The 17,769-nt window shown below is 45.9% G+C and overlaps 1 protein-coding gene and 2 pseudogenes across 1 annotated transcript; all 3 read left to right on the top strand.

Annotated features, from left to right (window-relative positions):
- The first annotated feature begins 4,170 nt into the window (after positions 1–4,170).
- On the top strand, positions 4,171–7,896 carry LOC136452225 (peroxidase 72-like). Its single transcript, XM_066452852.1, has 4 exons — positions 4,171–4,557; positions 4,680–4,871; positions 6,169–6,334; positions 7,178–7,896. Exons 1-4 carry the CDS (start codon positions 4,318–4,320, stop codon positions 7,591–7,593), a joined length of 1,014 nt encoding a protein of 337 aa, XP_066308949.1. The 5' UTR covers positions 4,171–4,317; the 3' UTR covers positions 7,594–7,896.
- Positions 7,897–11,268: 3,372 nt separating this feature from the next.
- LOC136454670 (uncharacterized) lies at positions 11,269–15,076 on the top strand (annotated as a pseudogene).
- A 388-nt stretch (positions 15,077–15,464) lies between these two features.
- Positions 15,465–17,146, top strand: LOC136454668 (uncharacterized; annotated as a pseudogene).
- The last annotated feature ends 623 nt before the right edge of the window (positions 17,147–17,769 follow it).

Genomic DNA, 17,769 nt, shown 5'->3' with positions numbered 1-17,769 from the left:
CCCAGTGACGGCTTCAGTTTTAAAAATAAAGAAGGATCGAAAAAAAAGAGCGATAAAGTTTTAGTTTTAAATACAGCGAAAGAGAAATACAAAGACCGTTGGAGTGCACTAGTTTTATTTAAGGGATTCTATTTTAGACAATGGCTAAATTATGGATTTTAGAATTTATTTTTAGCTAATCTCTCGCAGTTGCTCATAGTCAACGGTACTAGTTAGACGGCAGTAGTTAGGTCCATCTCCAGGCCTCCAAGCATGAGCTATCACTATGCCAGAACATGAAATCACTCTGCCGGACTGCCGGTTATGATAGAGCCAATAGTGATTGATTTTTACTATAGCTGCCACGGGGGCGAAGGCATCGTCGTAGTCGATCCCCTCCTGCTGAACGAAGCCGCGCACCACCAGGCGCGCCTTGCGTTTGATCACCGCGTCCAGCTTGTCCTTCTTGAGCTTGAACACCCACTTTAGGGTGATAGGGCGGTGGCCGTCAGGCAGTGGCACCAGCTCTCAGGTGTGGTTCTGCTCAACGGACTTGAGCTCCTGCTCCATCGCGACCGGCGTGGGCGGCACGCCACGCCGGATCACCCTGTGCCTCAGCGTAAGTGGTTGGCTCACCAGCGTGAGTCAGATGAAGCTGGGTGAAGAGCCTCTCGGGCTGGTCTGGTGAAGACTGGTCGCCGGGATGCTTGCCACCGTGCGGTATCGCAGAGGCTCATCATCGTAGTAGGCATCCAGGCGGTCTTCATCGTCCTCCAGCGGCGTGGCGTACTCAACCTTCGGCTGCCCTGCGTGCGCTGGTGTCGCAGCAGGTGAGGTAGAAGACGCCAAGTAGGTCGGCTGGTACGCTGGAGAGATCGGCTGAGATGATGTAGAGGTCGGAGAGGTCGGTTGCTGTGCTGGAGAGGTCGGAGCTACTACTGATGGACTGCCGACCACCGTTGATGGGATGCCGAGCACAACCGATGGGCTGCCGAGCTCCCCTGGATTTGGTGATGGCGAACGAGACGGAGTTGGTGAAGAGGTCGGCGTTGGTGATGAAGACCCATACGTCGATGAAGATGCACCTTGTGCTTCCTCAGCACCTCCAGCCCACGCATACTCGACAGTGAAGTTATGAAGCGCGGTCACCGACCCGTCATCCACCACCCTATACCATGCCCAACTGCGTGCTTCATCGAACACGACATCGTCGTGTCGCTAGGCCTTAGCCCCTTTTGTGTAGCCGATAAAGACCCCCCAGCGAGCTACGATCATCGAGCTTGCCTATGTGGTTCAGCTCCTTGATGAAGGCGAGGCAGCCAAAGATGCGTAGATAGCTGACCGCTGGCATGCCGCGCTGTTTGGGGAGCGCACGCGCCGCTGCCACCACCGTCTGATTGCGGCGCTCGACCATGCCGTTCTGCTGCGGTGAGTAGGGAGCAGAGTAGTGGCGCTGAATCTCCTCGTCGGCGCAGTACGCCACGAACTCAGCTACCGTGAATTCACCGTCATTGTCTGTGCGAAGCACCCGGAGCTTGCGGTCGTACTCCTTCTCCATGGCTGCCTGGTGGCGCTTGATGGCGTCCGCAGCTGCTGCCTTGGAATCGAGCAGCACAACCCACATACAGTGGGTGGCATCATCGACGAGCAGTAGGAAGTAGCGCTGACCTCCAGGAGTGGCCAGTGACACTGGAACGTAGAGGTCGCCATGCACCAGCTTGAGCTGCTCGGTGGCGCGGTAGAAGGCTTAACGTGGGAAGGGCCGGCGCTTCAGCCTGGTCACCACACAGGTGTCGCATAGCTGATCGACGTGGTCGACTCAGAGCATGTCGCGAACCATCTTCTTCTTGCCGAGCTGCTTCAGGGCTTTGAAGTGAAGGTGCCCGAAACGCTCGTGCCAGCGCCATGCCTCATCATCCCAGCGCGCAGCAAGACAGAGGGGGTGCGCCACTTGTACATAGAGCACATAAAGGTGGTTGCTTCCTCGATTCACATTGGTGACAAGACGGCGGCCTTTATCCCATATGCGCAGCACGCCGTCCTCAATCTCCACCCGCGAGCTGTTCTTGTCCAGCTGCCCAACACTGATGATGGAGTTCTTCAAGGCCAGGATGTAGTACACCCCGATGAGAAGACAGTGCTCCCCCGTCTTGGCCTTGAAGATGACCGAGCCGACACCCTTGATCTCGACGGCGGAGGCGTTACCAAACTTGACGGAGCCCTTCATGCCGAAGTCCAGGTCGGAGAAGAACTCATGGCGACCAGTCATGTGGTGCGTCGCACTAGTGTTGAGGTACTAGCCATCGATCTTGTCATCGGCGGCACCTTTGCCGAGGAAGGCGTGGGCGTGCGGTTCATAGAGGTGGAGCTCGGCGAAGCCAACCAACACGGAAAGGGGAAAGCTTGGACCTTTCACCCCCTCCCCTATGTCTTGCTGTAGCTCAATGCACCCATGCGCTAGGAACAGGGTGGCATCCTGCTCTTCTGCTTGTGTGATGTGAGCCTGCCCACCGTGGTGTGGAGGAAGGCGACAGTCCTTGGCCCAGTGGTCAGTCCTGCCACAGTTATTGCAGGTGTCATCCCGGGTCACCTTGTGCTCGCCGGCGGCACCGCCATCAGCGCCGACCTAGCCCCAGGGTCCCTTCTCCTCCTTGCCGCTGCATGGACGCTAGCGACGCTCCTTGGAACCGGACGAACCAGATCCTTCCTCCTTCTTCTTGTCGAAGGCGCGCCAATGCTCCATCGTGTATAGCAGCTTGCCTCCGGTGGCGCTCGGCTCGGTGTGAGGCCCCTCGCGGTCCTGCACCGTTTTGAGCCTCCCGGTCACGTCCTCGACGGTGAGCTGCTCGAAGTCGAGGAGCATCTCGATCGACACGATGATCTGCGCGTACTTCCTCGCCATGCAGCGGAGGAATTTCTCCACCACGCGCTCCTCCGTGAGGACGGTGTCGCCGTTGCGCGCCATCTGCTCCATCAAATTGGTAGGACGAAGGGCAAAGTCCTCGACTTGCTCACTAGGCTAAAAAGCTAGGCCTTCCCACTCTCCTCGGAGGCGCTGCAATGTCGCCCCACGCACATGAGCTCCGCCGATGCGTGCCGCAGCGATCGATTCTCACGCTAGCTTTGCTGTAGCCTTGTTGGCGAGGGAGGCGCCGAGCTCGGTGGGGATGGCGGCGCACAACGCCTCCAGCGCCCGACGATCGTCGTCGTAGTCGCCGTCGCCGACGTGAACCGCCTCCCACTGTCGCCGAGTCTGCAACTTGACCTTCATCAGTAGGCTCCACTCGTGGTAGTTTGACTTGATGAGCATCGACTAGGGCGTTCTCGCTCTGGAGTCACGGTAGATCGTCTGCAGCACCGGGGAGAGGCCACGCCGACCACGCCGCCGCTCTGGTGACGGTGACTGGCGGCGGCGCCCGATCGGGCTACGCGATCCTCCAGCTGGCTTCGACTCCCGCTCCATCTCGGCGCGCAGTGCTGTGGCCGCGGCTACCGTAGCCTAGGACGTAGCTGCCGCCTGCCTGGCCGTCTCGGCCGCCGCCTCCGCCGCTGCCTCTTTGGCAGCAAGGCGCGTCGCGCGATCGTCGGCTCTGGCACCCGTAGCGGCACGCACTCTCACGATATGGCTGATGGTGGACATGGCGCTCGCTCACTCAAGAACCCTCTCGGCTCCGATACCAGATTGTTGGCCCGCTTGGATTGAATGGAAAATGCAATGACTTATTTTTACAATGACACTCCCTTGTCCTTTATAGGTAAAGGGGACTCCCACTTGGTACAACATATTCCAACCACTAAAGTGGATGCTGAGCGTAATTGTAACACCAAGCCAAAGAAAATAAAAAGTATAGAAGAAATAAGATACAAGTGCTTTAGCACTAGACTTGCGTAGCAGCAGGTCAGTTCCGTGTCTACACCTGCATATGCTCACCCTCCCCTGATGAAAAGTCGAAAAAGGTAAAGAAGCTTCAAGGAGATGGCCACCACCATAGATATACCATACTTGTCCCACAAATATTACTACTTTTTCCCAGGAATAAGCTCACATGTTGTTCAGGCCGGCAGAGCTGGATGGCAAGAACAGAAACCACGCCCCTGAAAGCTGCCGGGAGAATGGGTCTGGAGTTATAGACATCTTTCCCTGGCCGCCTGGCTTATATAAACCCAGCCCCTCCTGGCCTAGCGCATACATCCTCACCACCGTCATTGCTGCAAGCAGTGAACCGAAACACAAAGCAAGCAAGCCGAATAGGTGCAGTGCTTGATACACAGCTTGCTCAGCAGCTTGCTAGCTATCTAGGTGTGTGAGGTCGGTCGATCGAGCTGAAGAAGGGCGCAATGGCCTTGTTGGCCCCTCTGGTTGTTGCGCTCCTCTTCTCCTTTTCGTCGTCGTTGGCAATGGCATCCCGCGGCAGCGGCGGCCCCGTGCAGTTGGGGAAGCTGGACCCGCACTTCTACGACGAGTCGTGCCCTCACGCGCAGCACATCGTGGCGTCAATCGTAGGGAAGGCGCACTACCAGGACCCGCGCATGGCCGCCTCCCTCCTCCGCCTCCACTTCCACGACTGCTTCGTCAAGGTACCGACGTCGACCGGGCTGCCGTGCATGCCATGCATCTTCTTCTTCTCCTGCTGTTGCTGTTGGTGACGTCGCCGTCGACGATGTTCCATGCTGTACTTAACTGTAACATGTGCGCGCAGGGCTGCGACGCGTCGCTGCTGCTGGACAGCAGCGGGTCCATCGTGAGCGAGAAGCGGTCCAACCCCAACAAGGACTCCGCCAGGGGCTTCGAGGTCATCGACGAGATCAAGGCCGCCCTCGAGGCTGCCTGCCCCGGCACCGTCTCCTGCGCCGACATCCTCGCGCTAGCTGCCCGCGACTCCACCGTCATGGTAGGATTATGCTACATACATAACATACGTCACATCAATCTTTCGTATATCAACTTCTTCTAGTTCTAGAGCATTAGATTCTTTAATGTGTCTTTGTTTTTTTTTTACTATATAGTCATCAAGAGTCGTTGTTACCTGTCCATCACTTGGCTAGCTAGCTACATGAACAAAATCGTCTAGTCCAGGATTTCTCTCCCTCCGCCTCACATTTCCCTTACAGTAGTGTCGGACTGTCGGTGAGCATACACTGCACGCGCATGAAAAGAAGGAACATATTACATATATATGGGCTTTATGCAAGGAGTCCGATTTCCATGTCATGGCATGGCATCGCATCTTATCTGTACCACAAGGAACATGCAAAAACCCTTTAGAGCAAGGCTAATGGATACGCCCGCTCGCCGGCTGCAAGAAGCTCCAGCTCACCTGAGCTGTCGAGTAGTGGTGGCGGACCCCACCAATCTTTAATACTTCGCTGCGACGTGGAAGAACTGGAGTGGGGGAGCGGCAGCCATAGTGCATTTCGCCCGCTTTTTGCCGGCGTCTCGTGAGTCGCCCGCTTTCTTCTCTCTCCTGCTTTCTCTCTCTCCCACGTTGGATTTCGCCAGCTCTTCGCCGCTTATAATACTTGCTCTTAAATTTGCTATGCAGGAGTAGTAGCTATATACCCTATTGCTCTGCTGGGGGCCGTGCGCTGATATGATGTGTCCTCCGTTCTTCACTCTCGCCAGTTGGAAATTGGACTTTACCCCTATACTATATACCCAATGTCCCAATCGGCACTGCTGAATGCTAGCTGATGATGCTTTGTGCCAACGTGCGTGTAAAAAGACGAGAGACAAAGTTCATGTGAGGTGATGAGAGGCACGGTGCTCGGTAAAGCGGCGCCAATGTGCTAGCTGTTTCAAAGTAATGGCATCTAATGTCATGGGATAAAGGCGGTCAAATTAACAATGTAGAGTGGTAAAATTGAAAGGGTACGGTCTGTGCACCATCTCTACATTTTAGACTCCAACACACTGCAGCTAGTAGCCAATATATATGTGGTAGCTGGGTTCACATGAAAGCTAACTGGCTCTGGGTGTGGTACAAGTAAATTGAAACAGTGTAGGTGATCGATACGACGAGGAGGTTGTTTTTCATGGCTTCCTACAACGCTTGTCCCTGATCGACTTACTTGTGTGTGAATGAATTGAAACCAAACCACCAATTTTTTTCACCATGCATGAAACTAACATGACCATGCATTTTAATAATCTGGTGCACGAATTGTTGTTGTCCCGTGGCATTGATGCAGACCGGCGGCCCTGGTTGGATCGTGCCGCTGGGGCGGAGGGACTCCCGTGGCGCCAGCGTGCAGGGCTCCAACAACGACATCCCGGCTCCCAACAACACTCTGCCCACCATCATCACCAAGTTCAAGCTCCAGGGCCTCGACATCGTCGACCTCGTCGCACTCCTCGGTACGTGCCTAGCTAGCTAGTCTTCTCACGATTCTACATGTAGCTAGCTCTACCGTACCTAGCCATCTACTTCCCGCCAACTGATGATCGAAAGCCAGACGTACGTGATCAGCTATGACGATAATACTAGGCTAACTGGTACTGAAATGTATGTCTTCAATTCGAACGCCATGTTGTTGAAGTTGGACGATGTGAGCCAGTATAGTTCGTGAATAGTGTTCTGACTGTAGTAACGTCAAATCTTGCCTAGCTATATGAAGAAAGCGTATACATGCATGAGCAGGTATTTGGGCGTGTTTGCTTCCCGGCCGCCGCTCGCCACAGCTGAAGTTAGGCAGCCACAGACAAATGGTGCTGCCTGGTTGCTCGCTTCGTGATGCGGCCGCCACAGTTTCTATCGTGTACTGTTTCGTGGCGGGTGTGGTTGCCAAGACGCTCGCCACAAAGTGTGTCGCGGGCTCCGCTGCGGTGGCAGGCTGCGGCCGCCTACCAAACAGCCCCTATATCACCAACCACACTGATATAGGAGGAAGACAACTAGTCTCATCATACACCAATTATTGCACAAAACTGTAGTAAGACCTAAACACCTCGATCCGGGTCGTGCATGATGGTGCATATACATATGATTTGTTATCGCAAAGTTACCAAACAAGCCCGGTCCGGTTAATTAGTCTGCATGATTTTGCACAAGCATTTAGCGTATTCATGTTGATGCAAAAGGATCATATACTATATAATAGTTAGTAGTAGTAGCAGCAGCAAATTAAGCATTAAATCCTCAGTATGGACGTGTACAAGTACATGACAAATACTCTACTGAATTTTTTACACTGGCTGCAGGTAGCCACACCATCGGCGACTCCCGGTGCACAAGCTTCCGGCAGCGCCTGTACAACCAGACGGGCAACGGCCTCCCAGACTTCACCCTAGACGCGTCCTACGCGGCGATGCTACGCTCGCGCTGCCCGCGCTCGGGAGGTGACCAGAACCTCTTCTTCCTCGACCCCGTCACGCCCTTCAAGTTTGACAACCAATACTACAAGAACATCCTCGCCTACCGCAGCCTCCTCAGCTCCGATGAGGTGCTCCTCACCGGCAGCCCCGCCACTGCCGACCTTGTCAAACTCTATGCTGCCAACCAGGATATCTTCTTCCAGCACTTCGCGCAGTCCATGGTCAAGATGGGCAACATCTCGCCGCTCACCGTCGCCAATGGCGAGATCAGGAAGAACTGCAGGAGGGTCAACCACAGCTGATGGATCGATCGGCTCAATAACAAGTGACAACATTGGCCGACTGCTTCCAATTGCTTATTATGCATGTCTCTGCTCTCCTGTTTGGCTGCTTGGTTTGTTCATTCAGTGACCTCGCCTTGCTGAGATTTATTATTTGTTTCCTTCACACTGTATGAATTTTCCTTGTTCATGTGTTGTTTTATTTCAAAATTGTTGCTCTTGTTAGAGGAATCCATTTTGATTGTACCTTGGATTGGAGGTACATCATAATTAATGTTTGTTATGTATCAGTTTCCAGTCAAGAAAATTTGTTGAATAAACTAGAATTTTTTGCCAGTACTTTGAAGTGTCTAATAAGACCTAAGTTTCTACAAACCCCAAGTTTGGTCTCCGTAATTGAATGACAACGAGTGAACTAATTGATGGGGACGGGGTTTCCTATCTACCCTGAGGTGAATTCTGTCCTCTAGTGCATATACAAATGAAATTTGTTATTTTCATATGAATTTTTGCAAAACGAGTTTAAATCTCAAGTTTTGTGACAATGCAAACCTATAGATGCACTATTGGTGTGCATAGTTTCAACTTTTTTTTTGAAAAATCCTAAGTATGGTTTTGCAAAGGGTTTTCACGATTGCACCGAAGATGTAGTTTACACTGAATATTTTGCCATATAACTATTGATTTAGTGGAGATGCGACACGGCGATCTGGCTTCAGATTGATAGACCCGAACCGTGCAACCTTAGCACCATATCTCCTCTAGTTATCAATCATATCACAATTTGGTTGACCCCACTGAGAAGGCTAATAATCCCTACTGCAAATCGAAGAATACAAGCTAGAACAAGAAAAAATGCAACTCAAGCAAAGTGACAATTGTGTATATATGATTAAACTCTCGAATGTGGGGTTTCATAAACCGACGAACAACGACGGTTCAAAGATAGATTCATCTAAAGCAAAACCCAGACAATAACATGGGCGACTAATGATTATATAGTCTAAGGGGCATCAAGGACCCCTATTCGCATCCCTAAGGAGTCTCTACACATTACAAAGGCCCAAAGGACCCAAAAGACGGCAGTGCAACACCCTAACATATTCTGGATATAGAATTATTTCGATGATTTCCATTGACCCCGATCAAATTTTTACATGGGACCATTGTCATTGGTTAGCTTATGAAATTATACATCCACCCATAGGTAGATCGTCAAAGACAAACTTGGTATGCGTTCTGGGCGTCTGTTTTACTATAGGCTACTCCAAGAGTTCGGTATGAACTCAAACTTGACGTGGATTGGACCTCCAAGTTGGCCTGGATGGCCTTGCTTGCCTCCTAAGGTGGTGGGCAAGGAGGAGGACATCATTGGGAATCTTTGAGGTGTTCTCCCACATGGTTGGAGTGTACTCCAACTTGGACCAGGGTCCCAAGGGTGAATAACAAACTCATGACGACATCGTAGTACCCGGCAGAAACAACAATAGCTTATCATGATAATTTAAAGGCCTAGCCGACAAGATATTGATGTGGGACTTGATCCATTTAAAACCTTATCAAACAAGCTTTCTATCAAGTTCTCAATGACCTCAATCACACTCCGGATGGATGAGTTATGACTTTTCCAATGATGCACTATCGAGCTGCCGACGAACCGAACGTGGTACCCTATGTCTAGTTTAGAGTAGATCTCTTTATCTCGCGTGCTCAAGTTACAAGGCGTTGCTAAGTATTTGTAAGGTACTGATTGTGTGCTGTTAGAGTGCACGGTTAGATCTATATCCAAACGGATCTACTAAGCGATGAATACGGAGACATAACCACCATAGGAGAAAATACACAAACAAGAACAACACCGATGCACGATGTCCTTTTTTAACGAGGTTCCATGTTGTGCCTACATCCTTAGGGCATGACTACGGGCACTCCTTCCAATAAAACAGTAGCTACACTGGCATCTACCATCTAAAATATGTCCTTCCAATGTAGGATCACATTGGTTTACTAGTATTGTTTTGGCAATTAGTGTTGTACACACATAAATAATTATGGATGCTGAGCATCTAATTCTTTTGCTATGTCCTCCCCTTAAACCGTAACTTGATAGTTCGCACATAGAACTGTAGAAATTTCTTTGTATCAATGGAATATAACTATACCACACACCAGAATTAGCGTCAGACATCGATCGCTAAAACTAGTTATTTAGCGATGTAACATTGGTCAGTAAAGAATTCCAACGAACCATCGGTCGGTAAAGGTGCCTTCAACGGCTATACATCGGTCGCTATAGATAGAGTTTAACTGTCGGTCCATATAGGTCAGTAATAACATCGGACAGTCGGTCGGTATATATATAGAGATAAAATCTAGCACGCTGCGGCTACCGATTCACGCCAAAAATTTGCCAACCGAATCTCTGAAACCCTAGTACGCGCGTAAAAAAAATTCACGTCCACCACTTTTTTTTCTAGCTCGCGCTCCCCTTATGACCTTATCCCCTTCCTTCCGTGAAAAAAATACTACAACCCTTCCTTCCGTCCCAAATCGCCGCCACACACGGTCCAGGGGATCCCAGCAGCTGCTGCAGTGCTACCGCACCGCTGCTGCAGGCAGGGGCCGCGCCCAGGGGCCACGCCACTACAGGTGGCCGCGCCACTCCCAGGGGGCCGCACTGCTACTACTGCTGCAGGGTTGCGCGCCGCTCCTAGGGGTCCACGCCGTCGCTGCTGCAGGGTGCCACGCCGCTCCTAGGGGTCTGCGCCACCGCTGCTATAGGGGTCCGCGCCGCCGCTGCTGCAGGGGTCCACGCTGCTCCCAGGGGTCTATGCCACCGCTACTCCCAGGTTCTGCGCCGAGCAGGGGGCCGCACCACCATGCCTAGCAGCAAGGCCACGCCGCGCAGGAGGGCCACGCCCAGCTGGGAGCCGCAGTCTCCTAGCGTGTGGTGCCGAGCTTTAGTCTCAGCAGTCGGTCACTCCAAGCGGTGATTTTCTTTAGACTTTAGTCTCAGCAGTCTTGAAGATTCATTTTTGGTTTTGAATGAATTAGTTTTAGCTAAATGTCGTTAATCTTTTTTCTTTCTTGGACATTGCTTGGCGACATGCAAGGGCAGCTTCTCCATTGGCCGGAACTCACTTTGCTAGTCTGCTTGTGCTGTGGTGTTGCTTGCTTGCTGCGGAAACGTGCTGTGGACCAAGCCTTCAGCAATTTCAGGTCATAAGTCTAGAACTAAACTACTGCGTTAGGGTATATATATATATATATATATATATATATATATATATATATATATATATATATATATATATATATATTCAGTTCCTATGTTCTATGATTTTATCTTGTTCAACAACTCTCATTGTGTGGGCGCAGGTGTTGAGCATGGTGTTGCTGCTGCTAGACAACAGGTAGTTCTACTTGCACACCTTGAGAAGACGTTCAAACGATATTGTGGCAGCAGCTCTCCTTGTTTCCATCGGTAGGGTCCTACCTTTCGCTAGCTATTCATCTTTTTTTAGTATTGTCAAAGTATGCAACTATTTCAATGCTTGTGATGTGTTTTTTTATTTAATACTGTAAGCTACTGGATCTCTTGCATAAAGGTTGATGATGGATAAAACATGGATTGATGATAATGCTAGGTAAAAGATAATAACTTCACAACTACTGAGAGTGCTATTTTTAGGTAAAATGGAATTTAACCTAAAATTTTCATATAGGCACACCAAGACATATTTACAAGGGGTGAATAGTTTCTTAGCTTTTGCATTTAGGAATTCAGCGGTAGGCAGCAAGATATTATGTCCTTGTAGAAAGTGTGTTAACTCATTTTGGAAAGAGGCAAGTGAAGTCTGTGAGCACTTGATATGTGATGGGTTTCTAAAAGGGTATAGAACATGGACCTTACATGGAGAAGGTAGCTCTTCAATGAATCATGTGAATCATGATGATGGGAATTATGATGATTCTGAGTTTATAGAGGATTCTAGTGAGGATGATGATATATCTGATTTTCTTAGAGACTTAGCTGCTGGTTTGGATGATAGAGGAGATTTTGAGGACAACGGTTCTACTCTAGAGCCTTGTCCTGAACTAGTTGCCCTTGAGAAGTTGGTAGCAGAAAATAACAAGCAGTTGTACCCAAATTGCAAGAAATATACACAACTAAGGTTCCTAATTAGATTGCTCCATATCAAACTCCTTGGAGGATGGTCTGATAGATCTATTAATCTGCTTTTAGATCTACTTAATGATGCACTTCCTAAGGGTTCAACACTACCTAGAACATTTCATGAAGCTAAGAAATTGGTGCAATCCATTGGAATTGGTTACAATAGTATTCATGCATGTGAAAATGATTGCATTCTCTATTGGAAGGGGAATGTGGATCTGAATTCATGTCCAAAATGTAAGGTTTCACGATGGAAATCAGAAAGGAAGACTTTAGATGGGAAACATGTTCATAAGGTTCCTAGGAAGGTTCTTCGTTACTTTCCTATAAAGAAACAACTCAAAAGGTTATTTTTGTTCTAAAAACCAACAAGGCTAACAAGATGGCACGATGAAGACCGGAAAAAGGATGGTCTACTAAGGCATCCTGTAGATTCACCTCTATGGGAGGCCTTTGATAAAAAGCATCCACAGTTTGCTGTAGATAGCCAAAACATACGTCTAGCATTCGCCACTGATGGTTTTAATCCATTTAGAACCATGAATGTTAGCTATAGTGTTTGGCTTGGTATTTGTATTCCCTTCAACTTTTCCACCTTCAATGTGCATGAAGCAATCAAATTTCATCGTATCTTATCTGATTCATGGTAGAAATGCTCCTGGTAGTGATATGGATCTCTATTGTCAGCCACTTATTTATGACTTGTTAGATATGTTTGAACATGGTGTTAGAACTTATGATGCTTCAAGGGGCGAGTACTTTCAGTTGCGGGCAACAGTATTGTGGACTATTACTGATTTCCCTAGTCTAGGATAGGTGTACAGATCTATCACATCTGGTGAAGCTGCATGTCCAGATTGTCACTTCTTTACAGATTCACTTAGACTTGGTAATGTTAGGAAGACTTGCTATATGGGTCATAGAAGATTCTTGCATGAAAATCACCCATTTAGGTTTGATGCCAATAAATTTGGTGGTACAACTGAGTTTAGGCCAGCACCTAAATCAATTTCTGGAGAGGAAATTTTGGAGTGCACTAAAGATCTTAGTAATTGTTTTGGCAAGGATCCATCTGGAAAGAAACCAACTAGGAAGAGATGTAATGAAGGGGAGCCCTTAGTAATTTACAAAAGGAGATCTATTTGGTTCTTACTTCCATATTGGAAAGATTTGATGTTGCATCATAATTTTGATTTCATTCACATAGGAAAAAATGTGAGTGAAAGCTTACTTAATACATTCATGGGCATAGATGGGAAGTCTAAGGATAATATGAATTCTCACCTCGACCTTCAAGCTCTAGGTATTAGAATTGATCTTCACCCTGTTGACGTGGATGACCAAATGTATTTACCAGCAGCACCATACTCAATGTGTTCGGATGAGAAAAAAATTATTTTGTCAAATACTAAAAGGGGTCAAGTTTCCTGATGGTTATGCATCTGATATACGACATAATATACATGTTAATGAGAAAAAGATATTTGGACTAAAGAGTCATGAGAGCCATATTATTCTACAACACTTGATTCCACTTGCTGTGAGAAGGATATTGCTTGAAATGGTCAGTGTTGCAGTCATTCGTATAAGTAATTTTTTCAAAAAACTTAGCTCACCTATCATTCGAATAAGTGATATGGAAAGTCTAGAGGCTAATATAGCTAAAACCTTAAGCCTTCTTGAGACTATATTTCTTCCTTCCTTTTTCGATATTATGGTACACTTGATGGTACATCTTCCTACCTAAGCAAGAATAGCTGGTCTAGTCCATTTTCGCAGCATGTGGCCTGTAGAGAGGTAATCTTTTTAGACATCTAAATATTGTAACATAGTTGAAGGTTTAAGTGCCTACTATTTTTATTACACTGTTAATGTGCCTGTTGTTTTTATATAGATATCTAATGCGATTAAAGGGTTTTGTTCATACAAAAAGTCACCCTGAGGGATCAATTATGGAGTGGTCTATGTTTATTGAGTGCCTTACACTTTGTTCTCGCTATCTACATGGTGCAAATCAATTGAACCATCAAATTATAAATCATGAAGATTGTAGCACAACTCCTTTCTTCTGTAACATTGGTCGAGGATTGGCTGGAAAGTGTGAAGTGAGTATAGATCACAAGACATGGCTACAAGCTCATAGATATGTTCTATTCAACTATGCTGATATAGGACCTTACTTGGAGTAAGACATCTCAATTATTTAACATTTCATTTGATCAATTTCCATCGCCTGCTAAACTGATAAAATAACACATTCACAGCAAGCATGCTAAATATCTATCCTCAATTGGTGTTCAAAATAAACGAGACATCAACCGCATGCATCATTCATCCTTTCATGAGTGGTTCAGGTTGCATGTAAGTAAGAAGAATTCTCAGTAAATGTAACTTTACATGGATTTCACATTTAGGTTAATAGCAGATTTTCATGAATACAGGTGGAAGAAATGGGTGAGGAAGCAACAGATGAGATTAAAATTTTGGCAAAGGGGCCAACGATGATTGCACATAAGTATAGTAGCTTTAACATTAATGAATTTAATTTTCACATTAGATCCTATGATGAGGGTAGAGTTGTTCAAAATAGTGGGGTTGCTGTAGTTGCAGAGTCAACAACATTTGAGAGGGGCAATACTGATAACACTATAATAGGAAAAATGTCTAATATGGTATTCTAAAGGAAATTCTTGAACTATACTATCATCAAAAAGGAAATCTGGTGCTATTCATGTGTTATTGGGTTGATAACCGGGTGCAGGACAAATGGGTACAAACTAATCAATTTGGGATCACAAGTGTCAACTTTAAGCATTTATTCAATATAGGTGAAAAGATATCAGATGAGCCTTTCATTCTAGCCTCACAAGCCCTTCAAGTTTACTATGTTCCTGATCAAGTCGGTAATAGTAACTGGGCTGCTGTTGTTCAGTCAAAAGCTATTGATGTGTATGACTTGGATAATTTGGATAATGAACACACTGATGGTGATAATGGATTAATTATGTCATTTCCTGATCTAAACGTGTGACTGTGGATATTATTAATGGGGTTGTCCCTTCTATTAGAAGGGACATAGATGGTATAATTGTTGACAAAACTCTAAAAAGGGGTCCAAAAAGTAAGTCTTGTTTAAATAATGTGGTGCTTTATTTGACCATAATAGGTTGCTGATTTGTTTTTCATTTTTCAGGAGAAAAAATGGCAAGCGCTAGAAGAAATAATGAGGATGCTCCCCTCACCAAGATGGAACTGGAAAGGAATGCAAACATTGCAAGAAACAAAGAGATGCTAGAGAGCCTGATCCCTCCTAGGCCAGAAGTGTAGCATGGTCAAGCTAAGAAAAGAACAAAGGTTCTATAGAAAGATTGTTACTAGTGTTTGAATATTAAATGACAAGTACTTATGCTATCATGTTACTTGTAGAGAACTCATCACACAAGTGCTGCTGCAACTGAACACCATAATTTGTGCCCAAGGCCAGAAAGAAATTATGTTGAGAGTGCAATAAATGAGCGGATTGATGAATAACTGGATCGTGAATCAATTGGAAACTTTTTATGTGACAACGAAGGTATTATACCATGTCTTCTATCTTGGTTTATTGCAACAATATCATATCCTATCATTTGAGCTGTTTCTCATGATTAAAATTGCTTGTAACAGATGTCATGCTAGTCCACACAAGAAAAGGAATGGGAGGAGTATCACTAGAATGGAGGCTGTATTTGCAAGGACACCTGACATGCCAAAAATCATAATTACCCTTAATGAATATGGTCAGCCTGTAGGGAAGAATTATAGGCAACTTTCCAATGTTATTAGTTGCCTGGTGAGGAAGAAATTATCAGTTCGTTGTTCTAATTGGAGGCTTATTGATGCTGAAGAAAAGGATGCAGTTTGGGATGAAGTACATGTAAATTTATGCTAGAATAGTATTCTATTTTTTATTAATGCAAAAAAAAATAACTCAATCAAATGTCAGTTTATTTATGCTAGAACAGTATGATGTTTTTACACAACAATCATCTAGATTATATTATAGAACATGTGGTATGGTTATCTACTAGAACAATATGTCACTATTTATCTGCTAGAACAGTATGTTGTTTTCTTGTGTAAAACTGATTTTGTACTTGTCCATGAAAAAACAGAAATTCTATGATATAGATGATGCTGGTAAGAATTGGTTTTTAATCACGGCTGCAAGGAAGTGGAAGGAATTTAAGGCAACCCTAAATGAGCAGTATTTTGATGAGAACTTAACAGATGAGGAATTGAAGAAAAGACATGGTGATAGAGTTAATAATGAGGATTGGAAGTTTCTCGTAAATTATTGAAAGTCTCCTGAATGTGATGTATGGTTAATCTTATTATATACATACGTAACTTGTATTGTTCAATATCTTTGCATAATGTAACAATTTCTATCTTAGGTTTGGACGTAAATTGCCAAAGCGAACCCTGCTAAGTTGGAGATACATCATACAACAGGCACTAAGAGTTTTGCTTGTTCTGGACATGAAATGGTACATACTACATAGAACTATAATTACTTATTTCCCATTGTGTCTTATATAGGTGCTTTGTGTAGATTTTTATGCTGAAAGCTAAAACACTTGTAGGTTGATGAACTTGGATGACCTCCTCGAAGGGATGAACTCTATATCAAAACTCATACAAGAAAAAATGGTGTTGCAATAAGGAATGCAGAACCAATAATTGTAAGTTATTCGTGTATGATTGCTGAATTACAGTATGTAATCTTTATGGAGTGTAAATATTGACATTTCATTTATGTAGAGCAAACTTAAAGCAACTATTGAGGCCCGTCCAGAGTTGACAGAAAGAACAATTCAACAAGGTGACGTATTTTCTACTGCTTTGGGTTCAAAGGAGCTAGGAGGCCGTGTGTGAGCTTTAGGTCTAGGACCTACTCCTCAAGATGTTGGTATAGCAGGACTAAAGTGTTACACACCTACAAGATTTCAAATGGAAGTTTTGGACCGTAAAAAGGCTGAAAGTAGGAGTGTAGCTCTAGAACAACGCCTAATACAAATGGAAGCGCAAATGCAAATGATGGAGAAAAGGTTTGCATAGGAAAGGCACAATATAGAAGTAATGTCACAGAATGGTTCTAATTCACAATGTGTGGTATATACTACTATAACAATACATCAGCTAGTTGTTTGGCCTCTTAATACCTTGTGTAGATTTATCTCATTATCTCTTCCATTTTGTTTGTAGAGCCCAAGATCTGCAGAACATGTTCATGAGGCATATCATGATGCTCATTTTCAAGAAGATGAAGCTTATGAAGATAATGAGAGCAAGGATGCCATTGATGTGGGTGAAAACTTGGTTGTGGATAGACGTACTGCAGCCCCAACTATTTAAAGCCCTTCGAATGCCACCCTTGTAATGCAGCCCCATGCAACCCCATCCTCTCAATGCAGCCCTACCAATCTATTCCCAGCAATGCAGCCCAATGTAGCCTCACAAGTCTAGTCTCGTTAGTGTAGCCTCACCAATGCAGCCCCTACAATGCAACCCCATGCAGCCCAGCCATCACAGCCTCAAGCAGCCAAACCAACACAACCCTAGGCAGCCAAACCAACACAAACTAAGGTAGCCAAACCAACATAGCCCTAGGCAGTCAAACCGGCACATGCGATGAATGTAAATGCCCCTCACTCTCATTCACATGAAGAACATGTAATGCTCTCATCCATGCTACAAAGTTTCTTATCATAATTGCATTATTTGCTTTATCATTAATTCAATTCTCATAGATGCATTACTTGATTCAGATTGGAAGGGATGTGATATTATATGAAGTAGTCAGATCTGATACAACTGTGGCTAGGGGAATAATTATTTCAGTAAATCCTAAAACCACTCTTGGAGGTGTAGCTCTTGGAAAGCATTATTGTGAAGTTGTTGTGAATGTTGTGATCAAAAGGGATGCAATTCTGCCTCGCCCTTATACTGGTGTGGAGAAGATGGCTGACGCTCTTAAG

This window comes from Miscanthus floridulus, chromosome 5, assembly GCF_019320115.1.
Source record: "Miscanthus floridulus cultivar M001 chromosome 5, ASM1932011v1, whole genome shotgun sequence".
NCBI classification, from domain to species: Eukaryota; Viridiplantae; Streptophyta; class Magnoliopsida; order Poales; family Poaceae; genus Miscanthus; species Miscanthus floridulus.
The sequence above is the reverse complement of the archived record's forward strand: the minus strand, read 5'-3'. Positions and strand labels throughout refer to the sequence as shown.

What these genes read in the sequence shown, in the direction of transcription:
- LOC136452225 (XM_066452852.1), top strand. Translation starts at nt 4,318, where the DNA reads ATGGCCTTGTTGGCCCCTCTGGTTGTTGCGCTCCTCTTCTCCTTTTCG. An exon ending in TCCACGACTGCTTCGTCAAG is followed by an intron (nt 4,558 to 4,679) that starts GTACCGACGTCG and finishes ATGTGCGCGCAG; the next exon opens with GGCTGCGACGCGTCGCTGCT. An exon ending in CGACCTCGTCGCACTCCTCG is followed by an intron (nt 6,335 to 7,177) that starts GTACGTGCCTAG and finishes CACTGGCTGCAG; the next exon opens with GTAGCCACACCATCGGCGAC.